Raw genomic sequence first — 13,183 nt, forward strand, 5'->3', positions numbered from 1 at the left:
GGGGCGCGCGGGGCCCCCGAGCCGCCGGCGCCGCGCGGGGACTCACAGTGCAGCGCGCCGCGCCCGGACTCGCAGGCTCCGCTCGGCGCGCGGGCGGGCAGAGGATGCTGGCGGGCTCCCCCGGCCTCGGCCCGCGCTCCCGCCGGGGAGGGCCCCGGGTGCGCCCCTAGCCGCGCCGCCGCCGCCGCGCCCACAGCCGGGGCGAGAGGGAGGGGTCCGCCGCGCCGCGCACGCCGGCCCCGGCCCCGCCAGCCGCAGCCCTAGGGGCGGGCGCCCCGAATTTTCCAGCCGCCGCCGCCTCCTTCTTCCTCCCGCGGCCGGGCGCCTGTGGATGCTGAAGGGCAGCCCTGCGCCTCTCCCGGCCGGATCCCGGGCCTGACGGCGGGGGAGTCGCGCTCCGGCCGGGGGCCGGGGGCCATGGCGCTGGCGGGGCGGCGCAGCTCCGCGGGGAGCAGCACCCGGGCGCCCTGAGCCCTCCTGCCTCCGCCCGCCGACGCGTGACCTGGCCCCGCGGCCCCGCAGCCCCGCAGCCCCGCAGCCCCGCAGCCCCGCAGCCGCGCGGGGACCGGCCCGGAGCACGCGGCTCCCGAGTTCCCGCACAGGTAATCGCAGGGGAAGGGCCGGCCTTCCGGAGGGCAGACAGTGCCCCGAGGTGGGGAGCCAGAGTCGCCAAGGGCTGGATGGGAAAGGAAGTAAACAGAAGGAAGATTCAGGAATCCCCGGGATGACTCTGGCTTCTTTCTGGCTTGTTTCATCTTCAGTTTCGGAGGCTTGGGCCTGGAGGAGATTTAGGCGAGGAAGTCAGGGACTGAGAGAGGAGACAGACAGACCCGGGGTGCGAGGGATGGAGAGACGGCCAGGCCCCGGGGCAAGCCGGAGACGGGAAACTGAGCACTTGGCGTGGACAGGACCCAGTGTGTGTGTGGTCGGGTGGCGCCGGGAGCACGGGGGTGGCGGGAGAAAGCCCTGGTTCTGGAGCCTCTGCAGCAGCGGCTCCTTTCTGAGGGGTAGGGCGGTCCCGGAGAAAGCACAGGTGGGGAGGAAGAGGTGCTTCGACTTAGCATGTTGTTTTAAGTTCCAGATGATCAGCGCTCCCTGTGCCCTGGAGACCAGCTCTGCCTTCCTGCCGGAGGTGGCCGGCCCTCAGCCTTCCCCAGGTCTCAGAGAGCCCTGGTAGGTGGCCCTTCCCAGAGCCTTTCTTCAGTTCCCGGTCCACTTCTCCAGGGCCAGTAGAAGCAGACACCAGCCAGGATGCCGAGGAACCAGGGCTTCTCCGACCCTGAGTACTCTGCTGAGTACTCGGCTGAGTACTCTGTCAGCCTGCCCTCTGACCCTGACCGCAGGGTGGGCCGGACCCATGAAATCTCTGTCCGGAACTCGGGCTCCTGCCTCTGCCTGCCTCGCTTCATGCGGCTGACCTTCGTGCCCGAGTCCTTGGAGAACCTGTACCAGACCTACTTCAAGAGGCAGCGCCACGAGACCCTGCTGGTGCTGGTGGTCTTCGCAGCCCTCTTCGACTGCTACGTGGTGGTCATGTGTGCAGTGGTCTTCTCCAGCGACAAGCTGGCTTCCCTGGTCGTGGCCGGGATCGGCCTGGTGTTGGACCTCATCCTCTTCGTGCTCTGCAAAAAGGGGCTGCTCCCCGACCGGGTCACCCGGAGAGTGGTGCCCTACCTGCTGTGGCTGCTGCTAACAGCTCAGATCTTCTCCTACCTGGGCCTGAACTTCTCCCGCGCCCACGCGGCCAGCGACACGGTGGGCTGGCAGGCGTTCTTTGTCTTCTCCTTCTTCATCACGCTGCCCCTCAGCCTCAGCCCCATCGTCATCATCTCTGTGGTCTCCTGTGGCGTGCACACGCTCGTCCTGGGGGTCACTGTGGCCCAGCAACAGCAGGATGGGCTGAAGGGGATGCAGTTGCTGAGGGAGGTGAGTCCCCACCTCGGTCGGTCCCTTCCCACCAGCTCTCAGCTGAGGTGGTACCTGTTTTGAAGGTGGGGGTGGCGTCGTTTTCTTTGCCCTTGAGTCACAGCGTGTCCTGGGGTCTCTCAGCTGCTGTGCAAAGAGGAGCACCTTTCCCTCACCCCTTGGCTTTGTGCTAGAGTTTGTGCTTGGCCCTAGGGACCGGAGGATCTCAGGACATTGGGCCTCGGGGCCACTCTGTCACCCGTGCCCACCCTGAGTGAGTGGCAGGAAGACCCGCCTAGGCCCAGTCTCCAGGCAGCCATTCCTGTCATTGACCTCCTCCACCGGAAAGACCTCTGTGGGGAAGAGGGCTCCCTGGCTTCTGGTCTCTAGCCTGTCATTGAGCAGCTCTAGCGAGTGACTGACTTGTGTGGACTCAGTGTGCCTCTGTCGAAGGGGGACAGTGCCCGCCTGTGTAACGAGTCGTTATCAAACGAACTGTGGGGGAAGCGCGCTAGGAAGGGTGAAGGGCTGTGAAGAGGGAAGGTGCGATGGCCACAGATCCCTCTTCTGCCACTGGGAGGGAGCTCAGGGTGCCCCGAGCAGCGACGTGGTGTGAGGGATGACGGTCTCCCCACAGAAGGCATGGTATGGGGACACAAACGGGGACAGTCGTGCCGGTCACGGTGGTGGAGGGTCTGCTAGTTCTTTGAGGACGTGTTCTGCTGGAAGGGGTGGAATTTTGGCCTCAGCTTAACTACTAGACAGCATGGTGCTCCCACCCTGGCTAGGGGCTGGGGGGCTGTAGACCGGGACATGTGACTCTTGGCCTTCTGAGTTGATTATCTGGTAACCCATCTGAGGGACTCCGTGGGGCTTAGAGTCAATGAATTCTACAATTGGACATCCTACCTGCTACCTCCTTATTTTATACATAAGCCCAGAGATGGAAAGTGATCTGCCCAAGACCACGCAGCTAGTTATGGAGTCATCTGGCTGGAGTGCCCATTTCTCAATTCCAGTTCCAGTGCTCTTCCTACTACGTCACGTTGCTGCCTCCATCTCGGCCAAAGCCATTATCATTGTCTTCTGGGTTTGCGGACTGAGTCTCCAGGGGCCCAGTGGCAGTTGAGACAAGCACCCTGTGGAGCTGTCCCACTGCCTCCTTCTTGGTTAGGGGAAAACAGGTTTTTCTCTGTTTTAACTTTTTTCTGGTTTTGGACCAAGATTCTTCCTGTTTTCCCATTCTGGCTCACGCGGCGTCCTTTCTCACGGAAGCTTTGTGCCTCTCGGTTCTGCAGGCTCCCGGCCCTGGGCTGGGCCTGTGGATTCATGTGGGCACACCAGCAAGTCCCCTTCTTTTTCTCGCAATACCCTATCCGTATAAGGTGGTAACCTGCCGCTGCTATCTTGACTGCGGGGTTGGTGAACTTCAGCCTGTGCCTCTGCCAGTTGAGGGCCATGCTGCAAGCTGTCTGGGGAAGAATGGCGAAGGTCGTTCCTGTTGGGAATCAGTAAAAAGCACAGTTTGGGGCAAATAGGCAAGTGGGCCCAGCAGCTTTTGGGGTCTGGGATCCAGCTGTGAACCATTACCTTCTACTGACCAGTCACTTCTGGCCCTTTCCTCTCTGCCAGGGCCCCTGGACCACGTGAGCTGCCCATAGGCTTGTTGTCCATTAAAGGAGAAAAACAGAAATTCCCCCCATTGGAGCCCAGAGGCTGAACCCATGGTTACTGGTCTCCTTTGGGGGCTGCTAAGAAGCAAAAATCCATAAAGACTAGGAAACAGAAAAAAAGATAGAAAAATAAGTAAATCAAAAATAACAATATTAGCATCCCAGGAGAGCATGGCCTGACATGGAAGCAGTGCCCTGGATGTGGCTTGGGGAATAGGGGGTGGGGAGGTGGCTCCGTTCGGAAGCCTGAGATAGAATGCAGAAGGCCCCAGCTTTCAGTGGGCTGTGTTCCAGAAGTTTCTGAGTCACTTGTTTGGGACTAATGTGACTTTTTAAAAGATGCCTTGGTTCCCAGGCTCACCCACTAAGGTCTTCTTTCAGTCACAGCGTCCCTGTATTGGGGGTCTCTGAACGTGGTGGAGACTGAGTCCTGTGTGGTCCTGCGTTGCTGTGGGGACAACACCTGGATACTGCTTCCCCCAGCCGTGGGATGAAGCATCCCTCACCTGCCCGCTGCTCCTCTGGGCCCGTTATCTCCTGGGATGGGGGAGCGTCAAGGGTAGGAGGACAGGGACATGAGAACAGGGTGGCCAGACAGCTCCCTAATCAGGGTAATACCAGGAACTTTCCCCAGATCCAGGCACCTTCCTTCTTTTCTTTCTCCTGCCTGTAGACTCCCCTTTCCTTTGTCTTCTCCCATCACCAGTTGGCTGTAGCCAGGGACTCCCGGGTCAGGATGGGATGGGGTGAACCCGGTTTCACAGTTAGAAGCAGACACTGGATTTCTGGGCGCTTGTGAGTTTTGTTGCTGCTGTCACTGGCAGCACTGAAGAAGTATTTCCAATGCCCAGGTCTTTTTCCTCTATCTCCTCTGTCCCCTACACCCGTACTCGGCTCTGTTGGGGAAAGACAGAAGGGACACAGGGGCCTCGGGGCAGCCTGAAATGTCAGAGGCGAGCCGTACAGCCTGCCCTGGGCTCTTCTCCTGGGAGGTGGGCGGGTGGGGTTCCAACAGGAAGAGCAGGTGGAGTCAGGGGCTGTGGGATGGGGTATGGGCTTGGGGTGTTGCTGGGGCTTCATGTATTAGTGAATGAGTCAGTATTACTGAGCAACAGGTACAGGCTTTGTAGCCTGCGGGGTCTGGGAATAATGGGGGTCAGAAGATGACAGTCGGAGGCCATGGTGGGGGAGAGCAGGGCATGGGGCTGGGGGGCTGGGGGGCGCGAGCTGCAGCTGGCACGGTTTTCCCACATCCGTCCTCTTGCCTGGGTCCTGGCATCACCAGGCCTGTTAGGGCACAACTTGCCTTTTACTGCCCCAAACTGCCTGTGGGGTGAAGGAGGAAGCAGGAGGGAGTCAAGGGCAGAACCAGGCAGTGGCCGATGGCTGGGAAGATGGGGGTGGGGAGAAAATGCAGCCAAGATGGCGGGGAGCATTCCTGTGGCCGCTCCTGAGACCCTCACATGCGCTCGCGTACACCTGCTGGCTTCCAACAGTGTCAGTAAAGGTCTGAGTCTGTGGCAAGTTAGGGGCGAGGAACCCCTGAAAAATATTTTATAGCTTTATTTCATAGCAGAAAGTCGATTTGGGAGCAAAATTCTCTCATGGAATTAATAGCCTGTTAAGACCTTTATTCACAAATTAGAACACAATAGAGCTGTGGATGTGTAAGTCCTTTCACACCTACAAATTAGATAGCGGATCGTTCACCCGGGGACTGGGCATCCGGCTCCGAGGGGCTGGCGGCAGCTTCCGCAAGTTGTGGGTGAGGGAGCTGAGGCTTAGACTCCCCTGTCTGCAGGCTGGAGCTCGGGGTTCTGTATGTTGTCTCGGTTAATCCTGCATCTGACTGGCTCCATTTTACAGATGAGGAAACTGAGGCTCAGGGAGGTTGAGAGGAGGTGGAGGGGCTGGATGACTGAGGAGGGGTCACTGGTGCGTGAGAGGTGAGACGGCAGGTGTGGGGGGCAGAGGGCTTCCCCAGAAGCCTCTTTCTCTGGAACCCAGGCATCTGGGCCTCCTTCTTGCCTTTCTGGCTACCCCTAAGTGTCTTTGCTAAGCGGTGCTGAAGAACAGTGCCAAGAGATGGGAAGCCCTAAAATAAAATAGGAAACACCCCTCTCTCTCCCCCTGGGGATTGGATGCAAGGAGGGGAGAAGCCTGTGACAGAATGTTCCCTGTGGGAGCGTGGCCAGGAGGACATGAGAGGTGAAGTCGGGTGAGTTGGAACAGGAGCTGGGTGGGGTGGCAGGAGGGCAGCCCGGGGGGCTCTGAGCAGCCAGAGGCAGGCGAGATGGGAGAAGGCTGTGGGGACACAGGTTGGGAGGAGGCACATCAACCCAGTTCTTGGCCCTGGGCTCTGCCACTGTCCCAGGGTGGGACCAAAGCCGTCATCTCTCCACAGAGAGCGTGCAGGTGGGCATCTCGTAGAAACCAGAATAACAAGGAAATACGCAGAAGGGGCCTGTGGAAGCCATCGAATCCAGCTGCACGTGGGGAGGAGTACTCAATTATTGAACATGGAAACGGCTTTGCAGAAAGTCACCTCCTCCGTCCCTTGCCCCGGTCGCGTTCTCTGTGGCCTTTTCTGATCCTTATCTGTGTGGAAACAAAGCTTTTCCAGTTTGTCATCACTGTGCATATGCAATTTAGGTCCCTTCTTTCATCCGCATTATTTCACTGACATTGTGCCATGAACATCAGAGTCCTCATGTTTATTATTTTAAATCAGCACTTTATCATCAGCTGGGTTTTTCTGGAGAAGAAACTGAAGACTAGAGTGGGGCCTGTGGTGGGTAACAGGTAGCAGCACGTCCAAGTCCACATGCCAGTCTCCATACCAGGGTCTCCCCTTGCCTCCTCAGGCCTGCTTTGTGAGCTCCAAGGTGCACTTCGTGTGTACACACGCACATGCGTGTGCACACACACACACGCACAACCCTGAACTTGGTGTGCCCAGCAGCCTTGGTAAATTCTCCACGAATCCGACTTGCTGGGACTCTGAGGTTCTTCTTGTTTCGCAGTTTCTTGGTAAACATACAGCAAATCCCACTAGGGTGGGCCAACCTTGAATAAGCATTCAGACTCCCTCCTCCCACCAGCTCTTCCCTCGCCAACATACACACTCGAGATAGTAGACTTCCCTGGGTATGTGTCCTGCCCAACACTCAGATGTCAGAGTCACACCCTTGTGCAAGGCCAGGCCCAGCGAACATGGAGTGTAGACAAGGTACCTACATTTACTGAGTCCTTGCTATGTTTCCGTTGAGTATCTTCCAGCAAGAGGTAACATTTTCATTTTACAGATGGGGACACAAATGCGAGATGAGTGAAGGACTTGTCTAGGGCCACGTAAGTGGTAGGTGGCAGAGAGAATTCGAATCCCAGTGGGATTCCAGAGTTCCTTCTCTGCAGTTATCAAAGAGCCCCTTAGATCTTCCCCAAAGCCTGTGGAGACACAGTTCCAACAGGATTGGGTCTTTGGTTTCTTGACCCACAACTCTTAGAAGGAGCAACATAGGGGAGAGGAGGTGTTTCTAAGGACAGACATATTGCCCCTCATCGAGGAGCATAGCTGTCTGGGGGTGGAGCGTTGTAACCAACAGCGCTTATACCTTGTCTGTAATGGTGACCCACTCATCAAGGAAATGTTAGATAACATTTAGTATAAAGTAGGGTATAGTATTGCATTCTAAAAATATTTTTTATCAGAAATGGATGAAAACAAGTTTGGATAAATAAGGATTATATTTTGGGCCTCTGGGAAGTTTACTAATGTGAGGTGGCTTATTTCTCAATGGCCATACATTCATTTACCGTGTGTTTCAGTTATCCGTTGCTGTTTAACAAACAACCTCAGAGTTTAGTGGCTTAAAACAATAGCAGTTTATTATTTCTCGTGATTCCCTGGGTTGACTGCTCAGGTGGGTGGTTTTTCTGCATCATATGGCACTGGGTGGGGTCACTCGCTTGGCTGCTGGGACTCTCATTCAGCCATCGGCATTCGGCTGACAGCTATGCTCAAGTTCTAAGAAAGCGTTACTCACATGTCTGGAGCCTCAGGCTCCTCCACGTGACCTCTCCATGTGGTTAGCTTGGGCTTCCTTGCAGCATGGTGGTCTGTGGGAGAAAGTGGAAACTACCAGAGTTTTTAGAGGATAGAGCCATCACTGTTGGTCAAAGCAAGTCACAAGGCCAACTGGGATGCAAGATAAAGGGAACTTGATTCTACCCCTTGATGGGAGAGTGATATGTGCATACAGGAAGGGGAGGAATGGAGAGCAGCCACCTTCTGAGGCCATTTCCTAAACCAGGGGACACATGGGGGTTGCTGGGGAGAAGGAAATGAAGAAAGCCATGAGTCTGGGGGCGGTACAAAAATACTCTGGGACCACAGGATGCTTCGAGAGTTAGAAATGTGGTTCAGAGCAGGGCACATGTAACTTCTTAAAGGTCTCGATTCTCTGTGAGAGCCAATACATCACTTCTTAGATTTTCGGAAAGTTTCAGAAACCGTGTTGCACATAAAAAGACGGTGGCTCATAGGTCATCTGCCTGGGCCTTGTCTTATGTTGGTGAGAAGAATTTGTTCTCTTAACTCTTCAAACAGGCATGCCGTCTGTCCAGGGCACCACTTACAGGGCGGCAGTCCCTGCCTCCAGTCACGACCCCGGTGCCCATCCTGGCCCTTTCTCTACACACATCAGCTAGACGGGCAGCCTGGCTCTCATGTCTATTCCTTTTCCAGGAGGCAGGAATTTGCTCATGTACGTATGTCCTTCAGAAACGTCAAATTTGTCTGTCTTAGCAGGTTGTCATTTACCTCAAGGAGAGATGAAGACTGATGGGAGAATTCCTTGGCAGCACCCGTGGTGCCTTGGTGGTGACCATCACTCTGTAAATGTTTGTTGAATACAGACATTCTTGCTTGCTGTTACCTTTATCTCCCTCCTCATCAACGCTCATTGAGAGTTTGATAAATTTTTGGCTAGATCCAGGCTAGGGGAAACATTCTGATGTTAATCCAAGTGATTGGAGAATGATTTTTTTAAAGCAAGGTTTATATAATTCTTCAAGGGTGCTAATCAATACTCCTTTGCCACTTGTTGGTAAAGATTCTTTGTGGTCTAGGGAAAAAGCAGAAATAGAGGAAGATTCTTAGGAGCCTGGAAAATGAGTCTTTGATATCCTATTGGCCTACTTCTAATCTCTTCCTTGGGCAAAAATGATTTGCATAAGATCACACAGATCTTCTGTGTGATCACCTCCCCTGCTTGTACCTCCAGTCTGAGGAGAAACTTCGTTCCCCCCATCACTTGCCAAACATTTCGTCAAGGCTGCAAGCATTGTTCTGGGCAGGGTGTACAAAGAATGAGTAAAACTCAGCCCTGGCCTCAAAGAGCTCAGAGGCTGTGGTACACGTCCTGTTAGTGAGGGAGGGCCTGCCTAGGAAAAGTGAGAAACGCTTCCGAAGACTTACCCACTGAGTTGGGTTTTGAAGGATGAGTAGGAGTTTGCCAGGTGGAGCAGTAGGAATAGGCTTTCCAGTCAGTCATAGGAGGTTCTTGTTTGCTTGGGATTGGTGAGAATTACTGTGTAACAGGAGCATGAGTGGGTGGCAGGAGCTGGAGAGACAAGGTGTAGAGAAGCCAGATAGCAGAAGGACTAAGGAATTTGGGCTTTACTCCTACAATGATGGGGCTCCATTGAAGGAATTTAAGCAGGGGGCAGATAGGATCTGATTTGCATTTAATAGAATCATTCTGGTGGACTTGATGAGGCCGATACTGTTTAGGAGGCTGTTAAAGTAGTCTAGGCTTGACGGCATGAGGGCCGCCCACCAGGAAGGAGGCAGGGGATGGAGAAGATGAGCTCAGTCTGAGGTACCCATGGGACACCCAAGTGGAGATGTCAGATTAGTCAGTGGGTAATTATTGAACATCTTCTGTAAACCAGGCCCTGTGCTCGAGTCTGGAGCTTAGAGGAGAGGTCTAGAGTTGCAGATTTAGGAATCTCCAGCATTTAAGTGGCATCCAAGACCATAGGGAGGATGAAGGGCTGCCCAAGGAAAGTGTGTAGAAGCAAAAGGGAAGAGGGCTAAGACTTCACACTAGGAAGCAGCCAGCCCGGCGAGGACGGGAGTTCCCCAGCCTGGAGCATCCGTGCCTCACCCCTGCCTCTGCTTCCTGCTTGGGCTCTTGCTTTTCCAAGGTGGCCTGTGGTCCATCACGGTGGATGGACCATTTGGGAGCAGGAGGCAGCCCCTGTCTGATGGTGTTTGCAGCATGGGTTCTCTTGTGTGGGAGAAGCTTAAGCCCAGCCAAGGCGAGGTGGGGCCAAGGCGTCAGGTTGCGGGGGCTGCTCACTGTGCTACCTGGTGAACAAGGGCACAGGAGTGTTGCTTTGTTACCTAGTGGAGGAAGGGTGGGTGATGTTTATAGCGGCAGACCATGCAAGTGCTAGAGGTTTATTTGTTTATTGCACTTAATCTTGATAAATCACCTCTGATCTTTGATCTATGAATGAATCAGACCAAGTTTATTCATTATCCTTTTTCTCATCTCTTTTCTGTGTAATCAACTGGCTCTTTTTTCCTCTTTGTGAAACGGGTTATTTAAAAGAATGTTTTCAATTATAAAATGTGTATAATATTGCAGAAACTTTGGAAACAAGAGAAAAGAAATTTATAATCCTATGGTAACCAATACTGTGTGTATGTTCCTTTCTAGTCTTTCATATGGAAAATTTTACAAAGCTGTACGTGTTACCCCTCCTTTTCCTAGTTAGTTTCGTAGCACAGGCTTTATTCTGTTTTAAATTAGTCTTCACAGTCATCATTTTTAATGGCTGCATAATATGATGTTGGCTAACTGTACCGTAATTAACTCGACAGTTCCTTTTCTGTAGGGCATTTGGTTACTCTTAATTTATTAATTTTACTTATCCTTTATATTTTATTTACTTCTTGTTGTTATTTATATATGATACCAGCAGGGCCATTGCCCATCTCCCGGCATTTCCTCTCCTGGCCGTTTTATGTCTGAGCCTGCCTTCCTCTGATCACGTCTTCAGCTGTTTCTTCCAGCAAAATTCCTCTTTGTGGTTCCCAGGAAATTTACTTGATTAGTAATGAAAGCTTTTCTTTCCTTTTCCCTTTCCTGTCTTCAAGAACACTTTCTTTGTTGTAAACAGAAAAGAAAATGACATGTTTCAAAAGAAATCCCACCCCACTTTTACCCCCATTCAGAACCCCAGCGTAAGCGGCCTGGCTTTGAACCTTCGCGAGATTTCTATGGTTGTGGTTGTCGTTCACGTGTCATTTCAAGATGGGTCCCCATGAAATGAAACTTGGTGCCAGCCGAGTCAGGTCCGGCAGCGCAAGGCTGGGGCAGCCGCCTGTCCTAGCTGCATGGCTGGCTCTAGGTGGGCTCCTGAGCTGTCCCTGGAAGGCTGAGTTTTTCCCCCAAGGGAACCGGGCCCTGGGAAATTGATCCCTATAGGCCAATTCTTAAGAGACTGACCGATAAGCCCAGCTCAGTCGCCAACCTGGCGGGGGTGGGTAGACTTCACCACCCTCCCAAGGCAGGGGAATACTATGTTATTTGGTAAAATTTGCTACGAATTCCTAAGAAACCAAATCAGTAATTTCCTGAAGGGGATTCTGAGCAGAGGGCGTTGCATGGTGCTGAGGGTGGGTTGTCATCCCAGGCTGGGGCTGGGAACTGCCCCCGCTGCCCCATGGGCTCATTTCCTAGTGTTGGCCGACTCTGTCAGCTAGACACAGCCTCCCCCAGATTGCCAGAAAAGTGCACAAATTCTCACTCTTCAGCTCTCTTTTTTTCTAAAGTCCTACACATGATTACAGTTCATCTTTCACTGGTGCACTGTTAAGCACTGGAAAACACATTAATCCCCCCCAAATTGGGGTTGTAATTGTTAATATTATATTGTCCATCTCTGGGGACAGATTTGGGACATGGCCTCTGTATTTCAGTAAGGGGCCCCAGGTAACGTGGTTACTTTACGAGCATTTCCTATCCCTTCCGTCACGTCTTGTCTCAGACTCAGCTGACCTCTACAGTTATAAACTAGTGAAGGGCCCTTGGCAGCCTGACCTGCGGGGGGTCTTTCTGCTTCCCAAGCCACAGAAGTGCTGGCTTCAGAGTCATTTGACTTGGGTTGCCTCCGGGCTGTCCTACTTACCAGCCGTGAGATCTTAGGTGCATTATTTAATCTCGCTGTCTAGTTTCCACCTTTGTGAAATAGCTTAATAATACCTTCTTTATAGGGTCAGTTCAGTGATGGATGAAATGTTTCTGTATGGCCTTCCAGGGCCTGACATGCAGCTGGCACTAGAAATGCTTGTTGCTCTGGGTCACTGTCGTCGTTATTATTACTGGCCCTGATGAAGAGGAATTTTAGAAAAGCTTGGGCCAACCCCGAGAGAGTCTGGAGGGCACCTTGTTTGGGTCGTCAGACATTCATTCTCCCTCTTTTTTTTTTTTGCTGAGCCACCACTTTTTTTGTTGCCTTATAAATGTTGGAGAGAATGTCCTTTCAGATGAGGTTCCCTAGGAGGACAAAGAACTGTGCTTTTGATGCAGGGTTTTATTTTTTGCTTCATGGCAGTGGCCTTTCACTTACCATCTTTTTTCTTTTTTCCCTATTTTTGGAGGAGTGAATTGAGTAGACAGCACGTGGGGAGAGACGGTGAAGAGTCTCTGGAATGGTTTGGACTGGACGAATGTCAAACGTGTTCTTCCATACGGTCAGATGCTTGAGCTGTGTGCAGCTTCTTCCCTTTGTTGCGCATAAAGGGGACCACAGCGCTGTGGGATGTCCCTGCTGCCCCTGGGTGCCCTCATTTTCCTTTTCACCAGGGTTAGTGACGCACACCTCACCACAGTCATTGCTGGATTTAGGGGTGGAAAAGATCATGGAGCTCACAGTCCAAATCACAGGCGGTGCCGGGACCCTCCTGTGGGATCCTGACACATCCTCTCGTCTCTGCTTCCGTTTCTCTAGGGATGGGGAGCTCGCTTCTTCAGAACAACCTAAATGGTCTGAAGACTCTGTTAAAACTAGTTACAGATAGCATTTACATAGGTCTTTAAAGTACTTCTAATCTGTGTCGTGTCGTTCAGTCCTCATACCTACTCCGTGAGTGGATGTCCTTTTCTCTGGCATTTTATAGAAGAGAAAGTGGAGGAGGGACACGGGGTAAATGAGGGGTCCTACAGTGAGGGTGCAGTGCAGGCTGCTCTCAAGTCCAAGTCTGCCAGACCCAAGTGCGGTGGGAGTCCTCTTCTCTGATGAGACTGAGATGAGGCAGTTGGTCAGTTAAGGCAAAAAGTTAAATTATTGTGATAGTGGTCACACTACTTTGTGTCAAACCACATGGAACTATACACCAAAAAGAGTGTATTTTATTGTATGCGGAAAAAAGGGATTGAAACAAAAACTAGATGGTAGTGAGCACAGGTGGTCAGTGGATGACCTGTGAGCTGTGGTGGGAGCCATGATGCCTCAGACGTTCTGTGGGGCAGGTGGGGCTTAGCCAGGGCACAAAGGAACATTATGGGGTGACAGAAGTGTTCTGTATCGTG

The 13,183-nt window shown here is 53.0% G+C and overlaps 1 protein-coding gene across 2 annotated transcripts in view; it reads left to right on the forward strand.

Moving 5' to 3' along the window:
• Positions 1-327: 327 nt before the first annotated feature.
• The window catches only part of ADCY3 (adenylate cyclase 3), an 87,762-nt gene continuing 74,906 nt past the window's right edge, over positions 328-13,183 (forward strand). The window contains exons 1-2 of one of the 2 annotated variants that reach the window (XM_008515276.2): positions 328-602; positions 1,076-1,926. In XM_008515276.2, coding sequence (XP_008513498.2) covers positions 1,252-1,926 — 675 coding nt within the window. In that variant the 5' untranslated portion in view covers positions 328-602; positions 1,076-1,251. The remainder of the gene's footprint in view (positions 603-1,075; positions 1,927-13,183) is intronic. The other variant, XM_070574284.1, reaches the window with a different exon arrangement.

Source organism: Equus przewalskii, chromosome 14 (assembly GCF_037783145.1).
Source record: "Equus przewalskii isolate Varuska chromosome 14, EquPr2, whole genome shotgun sequence".
NCBI lineage: Eukaryota > Metazoa > Chordata > Mammalia > Perissodactyla > Equidae > Equus > Equus przewalskii.